Raw genomic sequence first — 16400 nt, forward strand, 5'->3', positions numbered from 1 at the left:
GATAAGAAAGACGTCTGGTGCATTCGTAAATAACGATGCCACATTGTTCGAACCCCATAGACGGATACCAATTTTTCTAATGAAATACGTACTTGACAAATGTTCACGATTGACTTCCAGGTGAAGGAATAACATCGTGTAATAAAAGTGAAACCCGCAAAATTATAATTTGCGTTATTACTGGTGGTAGGACCTTTTGTGTGTCCGCATGGGTAGGTAAGTACCACCACTCGGGCTATTTCAGCCGTGAAGCAGTAATGCGTTTCGGTTCGAAGGGTGGGGCAGCCGTTGTAATTATACTGAGTAACCACTTATCACCAGGTGATCTCGTCCACACATCTATGCAATAAAAAAATAATAAAAAAATATTATTATAGAAATGTGAAAATATAACCAAAATAATGTTCAATCTTATAATTTAGAATGAATTATGGTCGAATTTCGACCACTGGGCGACAACTAATTATAAATTATTATTAAACACGAGTAACGTTGGATTCAAATAGTAGTACGCGTTGAAAAATATCTATTACTAATCCCGTTTTCTCCAGCATTAAATAGTACTTACTTCCCGTTGATTCATCAACTACATATGTACGTTCAATCTCTCTTAAAAAACTACAGAGCCCACGATTACTGAATTTTATGATACGTTAAATTTTAAGTAGTTGCCGGCTTCGTCACTAAATACGTACGGCAGAGCAAGACTGACAGAAGAATATGATGATAATAACTTTACTAATATAACAAGAATTAAAAATATGATGATAATAACGTTACTAATATAACAAGAATTAAAAATATGATGATAATAACGTTACTAATATAACAAGAATTAAAAATATGATGATAATAACGTTACTAATATAACAATAAATTTTGTATCCTTCAAAATAGTAAAGCATTGAAGCAACGACTGATGAGGCCAAAAATTATAACTATCAAAGTTTAGAATCGACTTTAAGAGTGAAATACATCAAAATAACTCAATTTTGGGACAACTTAAAGTGTACAACATTCTGTCAAAGTCAAAAAAAAAATAGTTTCTAAATCGATCTATAAATGACGGTGAAATCGGTGAGCATTCATAAAAAAATATAGTCGAACATAAAACCTCTAAAACTAGAAACAGCAAAATATATTAAACTAATTCATATTATAATAGAAGAAACAAAATGAATTTCCTAATAAGAGAAACATTTAAAATTCGAGTATCTTAATGCGAATAATCTAAAGAGTCTTGAAAGCATTTTTTTTTATTGCCTTTGTAGGCAGAGGAGCATACGGCCCACCTGACGGTAAGTGGTCACCGTCGCTCATGGACGTCAGCAATGCCAGGGGCAGAGCCAAGCCGCTGCCTAGCATAAAATGCATTTGACCGAATCTTTTAAAAAAAAATGTGTACATGAATAAACGAGCTCACATCCTACCTGGTAATAAGGTGTTTGCAGAGCCCATATATATCACAGCGTACATACCACCACCCACTTTTGGACAAGAGGTCGAAGCCTATGTGTAACGCCTGGACTGGAATTGATTGCTTCGCGGCAAAAATTGACAGGTTGGTGATACCTACCCGAGTGGACTTACAATGCGACCAGTAAGAAACACTGTGGGTACAAACACTGCTTGTGTGAGATCGCTGGCCAGGCTCAACCGGAAATCATTACCACTACCAGGTATCATCCTTTACTATCATATTATATTATATATCCTATATATTATATATCCTATTTATTAGTTATGCATATGTGGCGCGATGTCCTGAAAATGTGTATTGATTCCGATAACCACTTAACATCAGGTGGACCAAGGGCTAGTTCACAAATGCATTAAAAATACGTATAGCAAAGCGCATGCGTGCGTTGTTGTAGCAATAAAAACTTATTATAGAGTTTTTTTTCTGACGTCGATTTTTGTGATATGGGCTCAGGAATAACACTATACTGATATATATATGTATTCGTTTTTGGGAGCTCCATAACAAACCCAGAAGACATGGCAACGCAGATTCGCCGTCATCTTAATCGGATCTCTCTCACTGGATCTTCTCAGTGAGTTAAAATTATAATTTGTGTAATTACTGGTGGTAGGACGTCTGGTAAGTTCACACGGGTGGATACTACCGCCCAGCCTATTTCTGCCGTGAAGCAGTAATGCGTTTCGGTTTGAAGGGTGGGGCAGCCGTTGTACTGTAAAAACTGAGACCTAAGAACTCATATCTCAAGGTGGGTGGCGGCATTTATGTTGTGGATGTCTAAGAGCTCCGGTAACTACTTACACCCACCCAACCTGGGCCGTAAGCTCGTCCACACAACTAAGCAAAAAAAATAAAAAAGAGTCGTTATTTCGACCCGATGGTAAATTCAACAAAACACTGCTCTTGCAAGGACCAGTGTTAGCAATTCTCTCAGGTTGAGCCCATGAGTTCACCTACCCTCCCGAGCGTAGCTGAAAGAGCACCTTAGGCTACCGTCGATTAGGTGGGAACAACAAAAAGACGCTCCCAATATAATTTTCATTCATAGTTAATCCTTTTCAGATAGGCATCGTATCATAGCCCCAAGTTGTTTCCAAATTACTTCAATGTGAATCACTTGAGTTATTTTCTGACGTACGACCTGTAGCTAAGGGCATACGGTTGATGAACCTCTGGAGCTATTAATAATATTAATTCAATAAGATTTTTCATGTCCGTCTTTCCAGATATAAAAATAAAGGTTGAAAGAATAATTCGTCTTAGCCGAGAAGACGTCGAGACAAATAGCTCTACAGACATGTATGTGTCTTTCAAGGCTCTCTCAAACATAATGAAAATAGTATAGGATTATTTTTCTTGCCATTGCCTTGAGTCGATTCTTTAACGATTATGACACATAATTTGTTAAAGCTTATTAGTAAAATTATTAAAATTTATTTCTGAATGGGAAAGTTTATTTTAACAAAAATCGTAATTCTTCACCACAAACACAATATCGCCATTAATTTTAGACATTCTAGTTCAAATGTAAATGAGAATTAAATTGATTAACATACTAGACTTGTTTATTTTGTAGCGCCATAACAATACGCTATTATTGCAACTTTCTTCCGAAAACTCCGATGAATTTTTAATATATACTCAGTCAACTCTTAAACGGAGGTCAAGGGTATTTTGGCATAGATCTATGAAATAGCTCCGACCTACCTGGCGTTGTTGGAGCCTTGAAACATGAGGTCTAGGTTTCAACTGTGTGATATAACGATTATTTCACCCTTGAAGGCGGGACGCATTACTACTTTGCTTTTACTACCAATAAAAATTTGCCCGTGCGCCATTACAAAAGAAGGCGACTATTTTTTTTTTATCAAAAAGGCGTGCTATCCTAAAGCCCAAAAAAGCAAAAATATGATTAACCCGCTGATAAATTATTGTATTACTTTTTTTTTAAATAAAATTGTGAATGTAATTTTCAGATACCAAAGAAAATATGCATATAACGACTTCTAACTACGCCGACTTCACGTTACAATGCGGGTTTGTGAGAAAGGTGACGATAAGTTATCTCTACGCACCCACTCTTCCCATTTTGTAACTAATAATCTGATCATGTTTTCACAGAGATTTTGCTGGTGTTTAGTATTGCGCTAATATATAAATAAATATTATATTATTAGGAATCAGAAGAAAAACCATTAAAAAAAATAACAATTAGCACACGTTTACAGAGACTTAAAACAATGACTCACGCACACCATGTCCACGACCACCCTCTCTCACGAACGCCGCCGATCGAATGAATGTTTCGAGCAAAGGCGTTGCTATTTATAGGCACTTTACCTTCAACATTATTATAAAATTCGTGTTTCCTAAATTAACACTTAAAGTCTTTGAACGATGTTCTCTCGATGAATGTCAACCGACAAATGCGCGGGTGACGGAGCTGCGCGCCGGTTTTATACCCTTTTTGTAGGGTATTCCTTACACGGCCTCTCCTGACTGTGGTTCGTCCTCGACCACATAACTGGGGTCCACTCGTAACGATGATGCGGAAGCGTGCGAAAGATCTTGTTAGGTCCACGCCTCCCGAAAGTTCGACAAAGCAGCCGTCCCAGCTCCAGTCTGCAAACACGATGTGAGGCTGCACCACGTGTGGCGGGCGTCCCGCTCGACCATCCTGATAGATAATCCTGAAAATGCAGGCGGAGCGCATAAGTAGCTCAGCAGGACTGCAAACGAACTACTCACCAAAGGCATCATAGTCCCCAACGAGTGAAGCAGCAGGCCGCAGATCGAGCGACATCGCCCTCTGCGTCACTGCCAGTCGTACGGCACCGGAAGTCGGCGGCTCGCGAGCATCACGTGCAGTGTGCACACGAGCAGCACGTGTGATAGGCACGCCAGAAACAGGCGAGCGCGCGCAGGCAGCGGCACGCGAGCAGCACGTGCTGTATGCACGCCAGAAACAGACGAGCGCGCGCAAGCAGCTGCACGCGAGCAACACGTGCTGTATGCACGCCAGAAGTAGATGAGCGCGCGCAGGCAGCGGCACGCGAGCAACACGTGCAGTATGCACGCCAGCAGTAAGAGAGCGCGCGCAGTTACGGCACGCGAGCAGTGCGCGCAGCCAGCGACACGCGAGCAGTGCGCGCAGTATGCGCGCCAGAAGTAGATGAGCGCGCGCAGCCAGCGGCACGCGAGCAGTGCGCGCAGTATGCGCGCCAGAAGTAGATGAGCGCGCGCAGCCAGCGGCACGCGAGCAGTGCGCGCAGCCAGCGGCACGCGAGCAGTGCGCGCAGTATGCGCGCCAGAAGTAGATGAGCGCGCGCAGCCAGCGGCACGCGAGCAGTGTGCGCAGCCAGCGGCACGCAAGCAGTGCGCGCAGCCAGCGGTACGCGAGCAGTGCGCGCAGTATGCGCGCCAGAAGTAGATGAGCGCGCGCAGCCAGCGGCACGCGAGCAGTGCGCGCAGTAGCAATCATCCTTAATGCGCATATTCCTGTTATTATCCAAGGGCCAGTGTGCGTCGCCCTTCGTTAAGTGTCTTCTGCATTTGGTTACCAGTGATCCCTGTAAAATGGTCCCAGACCCACTCGTACGAAGATCGTATTAAAAACGTACGAGTGCATTCCACACGCAGAGCGTATTCAAACGTGTGAAGCTTCCCGGCACGCCGACCATACTCAAACGTGCCGAGGCTTCTCAATACGCCAGTCTAGGCCGATCGTATTGAGGCATCTCACCGTGTAGAATTAATTACACGAGTGAGGGATACGTAAAATGGTCCCAGACCCACTCGTACGAAGATCGTATTAAAAACGTACGAGTGCATTCCACACGCAGAGTTTATTCAAACGTGTGAAGCTTCCCGACACGCCGACCATACTCAAACGTGCCGAGGCTTCTCAATACGCCAGCCTAGGCCAATCGTATTGAGGCATCTCACCGTGACTCCGAGTGAGGGATACGTAACTAGAGAGCAATCATCTATAGCTCACCCTTCAGGTTCACCATAGGAATACGTATATCTGTGAACAATGATCATTATTAACTTTACTGACTCTCAAAGAAGGCAGCACACGTCTCAGGGGTCCACTCGCCCCGCCACGACACCATATATTGTGCAGCTGCTTGCGTAGTTTTGCCATAACTGCCATTGAGCAGCCGTAGGATAGAGTCCACTGGGTAGAATTTCGACAACCTTATACGGGCCACGCATGCCGGAATCAAGTTTACCTGCCGACCGATATTACGCAGCTACCGGCACGTCGCTTGCGTGCTACTGCCGCAGGATTCATCGAGGGGCCCGAGCTGGCGGCAATGCCCGTGAGGCACCATCCTCACCATTCGGTAAGGTTCACGGATTGCCGGATCTACCTTTCCTGTAGACTGTGAGTTATTACCCAAACAAGATTATCGACATTAAAAACGGCTGCTGCTCGTCGGTGCCCATCCACGCGAGCATCATATCGCTTTTCACTTCGTGGTACCAATTGATGAGCTCTACCTCGACCTAGTTCTCGACGAACTCACCTCGAACGATACACCTCAGTCGTGACATCAGTAATTAGAGTCCTCACCACAGGTGTGGTGGCGTTTTTTCTACCAGAAGCTGCAGGGTGAATGTCTGTTGTCTTGCATTTTGTGATGTTCAGAATGAGCTGTAATCTCAAAAGTTGAGTTGACCATTGCTATTGCCAACATAGTCCCGTCTACTTGTTGGGTATTATGCGTCACTGGTGACAACTAACCTGAACCCAACAAGGACTCGGCCTAGCCGGACCTCCACCAAAAATGAAATCAAATCGTGAGTAGATTAGCGTTCGCGGCTCTAACCTGAGGGCCCATTATGCCCCGTATCACTATTAAAGTTCCAAGTTCTATCAGAAGGAACCCATTCACCTAGCCACACCTTTGCGTTTCCCTTTAAGCAATTTGCCACATGTGACAGAGTCTTATGGTCGGTCCACCCGTTTAAATCCTTTGCACGGTCCACCTTCTCATACCACGGCTCGATATTGTTAATATTACAAAATAATTCTGTGATCTTATAAGCTGGACTGCCTTTACGGCATCGATAATCGCTTGAGCAAGCGAGGGGGTCTCTGAACCGCGCAGGGCTGAGTCCGACACACGTCCCCGGTCCGCGAGGCTAGATTTATCAAGTGTAGCGTGTGTGGCAAGGGAATGTGTGTGAATGGTCTCCATCACACCTGGTGTCGGGGTTTGCGATCGCAGCGGAGGGGTGTGCGTATTTAAGTCACGGTCATGATTGCTATGAACACCACGACGCGACGCCCTTTGTGAGTGATCGCGGGCTCGAGATACATAACGAGATCGACGCGAGCGTCGCGACCTACGGTCACTTCGTTTCAAACGATATAACGCGCTGCGTGATCGACTAGATCGATATGAAATACTGCGTGAATCGCGCGACCTATCGTGCAACACACGATCGTTGCTGCTCGAGCGAGTATCACGCTAATACGAACGCAATCTATGGCGGTAGCGGTCCCGTAAATGATTATCACGAGAGCGGGAGAAGTCTCGATTACGCGAGCCATTTTGACGATGCCGAGAACGTCCACGTGACGTACTTCGCGGCATTATTTAGGTGTAAATACACACACACGCACTTTAAAATGACTATACACCAGGAAATATACGTAAAAACACGAAAACGAAAGTAACAAAATATAGTACGGGTAGTTGTGAATCACCTGTTGTCTGTGGGCTTTGAGTTCTTTATCCCAATTCTGATATTAGGAATCAGAAGAAAAACCATTAAAAAAAATAACAATTAGCACACGTTTACAGAGACTTAAAACAATGACTCACGCACACCATGTCCACGACCACCCTCTCTCACGAACGCCGCCGATCGAATGAATGTTTCGAGCAAAGGCGTTGCTATTTATAGGCACTTTACCTTCAACATTATTATAAAATTCGTGTTTCCTAAATTAACACTTAAAGTCTTTGAACGATGTTCTCTCGATGAATGTCAACCGACAAATGCGCGGGTGACGGAGCTGCGCGCCGGTTTTATACCCTTTTTGTAGGGTATTCCTTACAATATATTAAACTAAATAGGTACACGAAATAAAGTAAACATAATTCTTTTCTTTTCTTAATAAAACATATTTCTTTCTCAGACACTAGAGAAATTTATGAAAGGAGGGGAAACGTTAAAATGTGGCAAATTAAGCAGAATATTTACATAAAATCTCAATTTAATTACTAAATATCTTTATTTGACATTCCACACAGAAAGAGGAACCAAATTAATCTGTTTGTTCAGAAATGAAAACGTTACACAAGTTTGAAGATAAAAATAGTATGAGCTAAAACACAATTTACCTACGTATTATATTTAGGCCAGAAGGTCAATCAATATCTATATTATGATGATAAAGCAATATGTGTTCATTATACATTACAACACCGATGAATTGTACACATTAGATCTGCCAGTACCGGCACAATCATCTTATACAGTATAAAACATAAAACTTTAGCAGAAATGGAATGTAAACTGGAAATATTTATAAAATAAGATTAAGACTTATGTAGGTTTTATTTTATCTCACTACAATGACGCGTGCCAGATTTCAGAATAAAATCACTAATACATAATATATTTCAGAATCAACAACAACCTACATAAGCTGACCTACCATTTTAAACTGCAAGAAATATAATATCAAGTATAGAGCCGAATTTCAAATCTATTTAACGAAGAAACTAATTAAGATGGGGAATCGTACCTTCTGTACAAAGCACGTAATAGACAAGGTGACAATCTAATAGACCAGCAAGGTCATATTACAAAGAACAAGGACATTTCATAGAATAAAAGTTATGAATACCTACGATAAACTTTTTCTCAGGGCAGACATTTATCAGTTTAAGATAACTAGTGATCGCCCAATGATCGAATATCGACCATTATCACGGATACTTTAAGATTTTAGATTTTTTTTTATATTGTGTTTTATCTTGACGTAGACCTTTTGAAAAAAAAACTGACAAGGCCCTAAAATATTTTAGTGTTAACTCTACCTACAGTTCTTCAATAGATACATATTTAAATTAAAAAAGAAAATCGGTTGACAAATAAAGGAAGAGTGGTACTTAACTGTTTTGTCTTTGCCTATAATGCCTATATATGAACTATAAAAATGAGCATGAATGAAAAATTTAAACAGAATATTGTATTGTAAAAGATTCACTGAAATAAACATACGTTCATGCCAATTACCCAGTGAATAAATAAATTGTTCAATCAGGACAAACATCTAGGATCATTAGTCGATTAGTCGTTTTATTTTGAAATTTATTAATTTAATATGCCTTTTAAAAGAGTATTTACTAACCCTAGCGGGCAGTGAGGTCTGGGTTCATCTGATATTACATGATTACTATTGCTTTTATTACATAGCGTCGGGGAGCGAAACCTGGTCTGAATTAATATCTTTGTGAGAGATGTTTGGCAATCAATAACGGCATATAAATGTGGAACATTTGTTATGAATTAATTTGATCTTGAAGTTTCCATTGCACATTAATAATAACCCTACTAGTACGATACAAACTGGAGCACATACGAAGACAGAACAAAGAATACAAAATCTTACAAGTCAACATGCCCTTTTTTTCGGGCCACAGGCCGAACCTCCTGCGAGGTCCCAGTACCTAGGGGACGCGCGGGGTAGACGTGCCTAGAGCGAACGTCCGATATCCGCCCGGGGTCAGAACCCGATCAGACTCCAGATCCGCTGCCGACGACGCGTCGTCCCATCCTCCTGGTGCCAGCTAGAGTGACCGTAGCGTGCGGCGCAGCCTCGACCCCCTCAGGTCGCCCCGTGACCATCGCCGGGAAGAGACTGCCTCCTCACAGGAAGTCAACATGCCCTGACTCAATCATCAAAATGTAATATCTATGAGTTTCCGCAAGCAAATGGGCTTTAAACTCGTCCACCTATTTAAATCAATAATAAAATCAAACACACTGACTGATAATATTAGCTCTTTATCTTTTCATAAATATATATAAACATATATATATATAGACTATCTATAGAAATTTGTTAGTTCCTTGTAAGTACAATATTTACGTAAGAAACTGATTTATGACTGCTATCTTACATGTGACTTCGCACTCTTATTTGATTTATTACTTGAGGTAAACATAGACGGCCTTATTAATAAATGTAGTGTAACCATTGATGTATTAAAAAACCCAGTGTAACATAGGGATAGTTGCACCGCATGGGCTCTTTCAGTAACAATCACCTTCGGATTCGATCCAAAGAGACAAAGCTCGTTGCAATCTAGGATTAATAACAAAACCTTGGTTAATAAAGCCAGTTCTTTTTGTCGGTATAATATAGTTGTAGATCACGTTTTTGCTGTGACTAATCGTGTTTAAGTAAAGAAATAGTAGTTTGTTTTTTATATATAAATTTCAATAGCAAAAAATGGACAATCTTTCCCTAGATAAATTTAGATAAAGTGTATAGTTTTGCACTTGTAAACGTCAAACTGTATGCGCTCGATCAAATCATTTTCGCAACAGATAAGATTTTAGTCTCGAGTAGGTAATGCTATTGAGAAACACGAACTGTGCGAGTCATAATCGATTTAAATCTTCTGAGTTCCGATAACATTCTATTCTTTGTGTTAAATTCGTGAAAATATTTTAATTAAAAATGCACTACCCGTAATATTCAATTCAAATCATCATGCATAAGGGATACCACGTGCAAATTTTAAATAACAATAACACTTATGTATCTATGAATTATGATCGAATTTCGACTGGCATACCACTACTACATAATTTTAAAACACAGTATAGGATTACAAACAATTTTGGTTTTTAGTTAATTTTGATTCGAGTTACAGTACCTAGTTATTGCAAGAGAAGATGTAACTTATGAACATGCTTGATAAAAAGTAGTCAGTCGCTTAATAATTTTCATAAAACAAGCTTTAGACGTACCGAAGTAAACAATAATTAAAATAACGTATATTTTTTTTAAACAACACCGTTCTTCTCTTTTGTAAAAATCAATTGAACTCTTTCACATGTGGAATAGATACTCGATTTTATAAAAATGAGCTGTTAATAAATACAGTTCATAATTTTAAATAGACTAGTGGTACCAATGTAGTCGAAATCAACTATAAATAATTAATTAAAACTGTAAATTTGTACACTATTATGGTTTTATTGTCAAAGACTATTATTATACCTCTATAGTCACAGATTTCACCAAGACCATGCTATAGACAAATAATATTAAAGACAAACAATATTAATATATTCTCAATTTAACCACAGACTTTAAAAACGCGCGCGATACACGCGTGTGTGTCAAATACATGGTAGTGTGTGTAATGTTTTCTTTACTGATTTTATGATATTTTTATGCATAATTTAAAAAAGAAAAGTATTCTGTACTCCCTCTCTATATTCCCTATAAGTGTGAGAAATTTCACCCTCCTCCGTCCGCGCAATTACCGTAAAAAGGGGTACAAAGTTTCTGCTTCACGTATTAGTATATAGATAAAAACATTCCAAAAATAAAACGAAAGCCTGATGCGCATTAGACGTGACCTAAAGTTCACAAAAACATTTTTAATCAGTTCATTACGTCGTATACTTAAGTGAAGGGCAGCAATCTGCCGTCTCACCTGTTTGACCACTTTCACTGCCAGCATAACGCACGCGGTCGTTTCAAGAAAGACGCAGATTTGACACATTTCTAAAAATATCATCATCAATTTACGTAATTCACGCAAATTAAGATAGCCGTGTATTTTATAATGACGTCGTGTAAACACGTTATCTTATTATTTTGTAGCTTTACTTCTAATTATTATGGTAACGACGATCGTGTTGTGTTGATTTCACTATCATAGGTTATAGTTACAAATTATTTAAAAAATATATTTAAATAATGTATGTGTAATAAGTGGCGTATTTGAAATTAAAGTTAAATTATCATTAAAATTGCTTTTACGATTTGATCTCGCGTTTAATATTTTTAATTTTATTATTATAATTTCGACGTTTTGAATATTTTTCAGTTTTCGTGGTCTCTCACGACTGTAATCTGATTAAAGTGTAAAAGTAGTTTTAAATATATCGAGTCACGGCAACTGAAGAAAATAATACATTTTATTTATTTATTTAAATTTAGATACTTTAATAAGATTTTTTTAAAAACAAAAGTGGATTTCTATGGGGGTTTTGGTCTACCATTTTCTACCTTTTGTTTATTCCGTCTGTAACACTTTATACAATTTAATTTGAAGCTAAAATGATTGATATCCGTTTAGCGTATTTCAATGAATTTAAAATACATAGGATTAACTTTAGAGACAATTTGTTTTTATTTAAACAAGAATGTGACGTATTAATAGAGAGATCCGAAAATATTTTAACGAAAATCTATTATCACTATTTTCTCTCTAAAGTTAGTAAAACTAAGCATCATTCAGAGCCTCACTTTGTCACATAATACGATAAAACTTTGTAAAATAATACGATATGGAACCTTTGGCATCTTAATTTTTTATCACACTTGACCGGTTTTCTGTTAAAAGCCGATTTCACGAATTAGAGATTTTTTCTTTGTCCGGATTAAGCCATTTCTACTCAAAACCTATCACCAAATATAATTAAATAGCGAATACATCATTACTTTACATAATTACATTTTACTTTAATCCTCATTATAGTACATAATAATATAAACAACTTTCCAATGATGATGTATGGAAAATTCCAAGTCAACGTGACTATTAATATATTGGTAAAAGTTATCTGACTAGAAATTAGTTTAAACACTGTTTTTTTCACTAGATATATGGACGATCTCAGGTCTCGCCTGATCTTAAGGTGTTACTAGGGCTGAGCGGCTACATAATTTAAATTCAGCTACCCACCACCTAATAGCTGCTTCTTCAAAGTGGAATCCATGAATATGCGTCTATCATAGGGAGAATGTATGCCTACGTGATAGGTTTTTGCGTAATTTTTTTTACAACATGCTACAACATGATATGTTTAAGTTTTTTAATCGACACTTTTCTTACAACATTATTCTTCGATGATTGACTCCTGAGAACAAAAGTGCATCACCATTCCAGTCGAATCGTCGAAAATATAGTAAGAGAAATACTCCATATCCACGCGTGAAATACCTTAGGATATTGAATATTAATTTTATGAATTTTATTAATTTACGGGGGAATCGAATTTAGAAACGAATGTCAAGAGCGAAAATCGGATCCAGCCGAAAAGCGGTAAATGAGAAATTGGATTAAGGAAAGTAATAATATATATCGGCGGAAAGTCCCTATTTAGTTAGATAAAAATAGTTAAAGTTAACCGTATTGTAGGTATAACGACGAAAGGAAGATCTTCCACCGAGCGGGTGATATTTTGCTCGGTAGACTGACGGTCCGAATGCTGTTATTATTGTAATTTTTTTTATTGCCTAGATGTGTGGACTATCTCACAGCCCACCTGGTGTTAAGTGGTTACTGGAACCCATAGACATCTACAACGTAAATGCGCCACCCACCTTAAGATACCCACCGTAACTTATAAGTTCTAAGGTGTCAAGTATAGTTACCCGCATTCCGATAGAGGCACCCGTCACGTTCGGACGTGCTCATCGTCCACTCGATCGCCCGGTCTTTGTTCGCCCGGCTTTTGTTAGCCCGGCCATTGTTCGCGCGGCCTGTGTTCGTGATACATCTGCCGACCAAGTGTGTTTCCTGGAAGCTTTTATTTGTTTTGTTTTAGTTATTTTTGTGTTCGTGGAACATTTGCCGACAAAGTGTTTTCCTGCAAGTATTTATTTGTTTTGTTTCTTTTTGTAATTTCTGTTTTGTTGTGCTTTTTCTTTGTCCTGTAGTAATCGCGCCGCATTGCCACCTGTGTTCAATAGAACCGCTCAGGTCCGAGAAGTTGGGGCCTCGCCGCAAGGCGAGTGTTTCAAGACCCGGGGCTGCCCCACCTGGGTACTCAGCGATCATGGACGCTGTATTCGCGGAATTCCTCCGACTTCGCCACCCACAGCTCGCCTCAGAGTTTCTGGCCTTCAAGGCCAATCACACTGCGAGCCCTCTCGAGGACTCCGCCGCGCTCGCTGCTCCTGCGTCGCCTGTACCTGCGTGCAGAGCTTCTGCATTGAGCACCGCAGCCTCTGTCGTGCCTGCCGCTCCCGTGTCGCCTATACTGGCGAGAAAAGCTGCTGCGTCGTCCGCCGTGACCATCGTTTCAGCTGAGCGATCATCCGCGGCCTCCGTCGCACCCTCTAAAACACCTACACTTGCTCGTAGGTCGCCTGCACCCGCCTCCTCGTGCTCCGACTCTGACTCGGACATGGAGGTCGACCTCGCCCCCGCCTCATCGACGGATGGATTCACCCTGGTACAGAAGGGTAAGAAGCGTGCCGCGGAGTCTCGAGCTCCCGCGGCCGCTAAAATTAGCAAAGCCGTGAACGCGTCGCGCCCCCGCCCTCAGACTCCCGTTGCGCCCCCAGCCCGTGCCACTCCGTCGCCGCGTCCGGTGGCACAAATTAAAACCCAGACCCCTCCCCCGGTTATCCTTCAGGAGAAGGCAGCTTGGGATCGAGTTTGCCTGGCCCTTAAGGCCAAAAATATAAATTTCACGAATGCCCGTAACCTCGCGAACGGCATTCAAATTAAGGTTCAAACACCTGACGACCATAGGGCCCTCTCTTCTTACCTCCGTAAGGAACGTATAAGTTTCCATACTTATACGCTCCAGGAGGAGCGCGAACTCCGCGTTGTAATACGCGGAATCCCTAAAGAGTTAGATGTAGAGCTCGTCAAGGCCGATCTGTTAGAACAGGGCTTTCCAGTGAATTCTGTGCACCGTATGCACACCGGTCGCGGTAGGGAGCCATATAATATGGTTCTAGTCACCCTCCAGCCTACCCCCGAGGGTAAGAAAATCTTCAACACACAGACCGTCTGTAGGCTCTCCGGTATCGCCATCGAAGCCCCCCATAAAAAAGGCACTCCTAGCCAGTGCCATAACTGTCAATTGTACGGGCACTCTTCCCGTAACTGTCACGCGCGCCCCCGATGTGTTAAGTGTTTGGGAGATCACGCCACGGCCCTCTGCGCTCGCGACCAAAAAACCGCGACGGAACCGCCTAGCTGCGTCCTGTGTCGAACACAGGGTCACCCCGCGAATTACCGTGGTTGCCCCCGAGCCCCTAAAATAAATCGCCGCGTCGTCCGCCAAAACCGCCTCCGAGCTTCCAGCCCAGACATCAAAGCCTCGGCACCCTCTGCGTCGCAGGCTAAGCCAGCGTTCGTTCCGGCGGCGGTGCCCAGTGTCTCGGCCTGGGCGAAACCGCTGCCGTACACGAACACGGCTACAACTCCCTCCTCCGCGATTCGTCCCGCCCCCGCGACTCGTCCCTCTCCCGCGACTTGCCCTCCGACCGCGTCCGAAAATCTCGCTTTAGCGATCGACTTCTTTCAGTCGATCAACTTTGAGCGCGTTAACGCTTTGGGCGACGCCATTCGCGCTGCCTCCACTGCACAACACTTTATCGCCGTTGTGCAAGAATACGCCGACGTATACGCGTCATTAAATACGTACGTCCTCCCCTCACTCCGCCGGTAATCAATGGCGTATATAAGTAGAATAAAGCCCCTATCCGTAACGATAGGATTTTTTAACGCTTACGGTCTCGCAAATCAACGTGATCAGGTTTCTGACTTTTTGCGTGACCATCAAATTGATATCTTTTTAGTGCAGGAGACCCTACTTAAGCCCGCGCGCCGTGACCCTAAAATCGCGAACTATAACATGGTCAGGAACGACAGGCTCTCTGCCCGTGGTGGTGGTACCGTCATTTACTATAGAAGAGCCCTGCATTGCGTCCCGCTCGATCCTCCCGCGCTCGCTAATATCGAAGCATCAGTGTGCCGAATCTCACTGACGGGACACGCGCCGATCGTTATCGCGTCCGTTTATCTTCCACCGGATAAGATCGTTCTAAGCAGTGATATCGAGGCGCTGCTCGGTATGGGGAGCTCTGTCATTCTGGCGGGCGACTTAAATTGTAAACACATCAGGTGGAACTCACACACCACAACCCCGAATGGCAGGCGGCTTGACGCGTTAGTCGATGATCTCGCTTTCGATATCGTCGCTCCGCTAACCCCGACTCACTACCCGCTAAACATCGCGCATCGCCCGGATATACTCGACATAGCGCTATTAAAAAACGTAACTCTGCGCTTACACTCGATCGAAGTAGTTTCAGAGTTAGATTCAGACCACCGTCCCGTCGTTATGAAGCTCGGTCGCGCTCCCGATTCCGTTCCCGTCACGAGGACTGTGGTGGATTGGCACACGCTGGGCATCAGCCTGGCTGAATCTGATCCACCATCGCTCCCGTTTAACCCGGACTCTATCCCGTCTCCTCAGGATACCGCTGAAGCCATAGACATCTTAACGTCACACATCACCTCGACATTAGATAGGTCATCGAAACAAGTTGTAGCGGAGGACTTCCTTCACCGCTTCAAATTGTCCGACGATATTAGGGAACTCCTTAGAGCTAAGAACGCCTCGATACGCGCCTACGACAGGTATCCTACCGCGGAAAATCGTATTCGAATGCGTGCCCTACAACGCGACGTAAAGTCTCGCATCGCCGAAGTCCGAGATGCCAGATGGTCTGATTTCTTAGAAGGACTCGCGCCCTCCCAAAGGTCTTACTACCGCTTAGCTCGTACTCTCAAATCGGATACGGTAGTAACTATGCCCCCCCTCGTAGGCCCCTCAGGCCGACTCGCGGCGTTCGATGATGACGAAAAAGCAGAGCTGCTGGCCGATACATTGCAAACCCAGTGCA

General features: G+C 42.3%; 1 protein-coding gene across 2 annotated transcripts in view; it reads right to left on the reverse strand.

Moving 5' to 3' along the window:
- The window catches only part of Pka-C3 (Protein kinase, cAMP-dependent, catalytic subunit 3), a 66361-nt gene that overhangs the window by 24651 nt on the left and 25310 nt on the right, over positions 1–16400 (reverse strand). Inside the window, exon 2 of one of the 2 annotated variants that reach the window (XM_089740247.1) lies at positions 4229–5049. The exons of the other annotated variant lie outside the window; for it this stretch is intronic. Within the exon in view, the coding sequence (XP_089596373.1) occupies positions 4229–4961 (733 nt within the window). The 5' untranslated portion in view covers positions 4962–5049. The remainder of the gene's footprint in view (positions 1–4228; positions 5050–16400) is intronic. 2 annotated transcript variants of the gene reach the window in all.

The sequence above is a fragment of the Bombyx mandarina genome, chromosome 04 (assembly GCF_030267445.1).
Source record: "Bombyx mandarina strain Sakado chromosome 04, ASM3026744v2".
NCBI classification, from domain to species: Eukaryota; Metazoa; Arthropoda; class Insecta; order Lepidoptera; family Bombycidae; genus Bombyx; species Bombyx mandarina.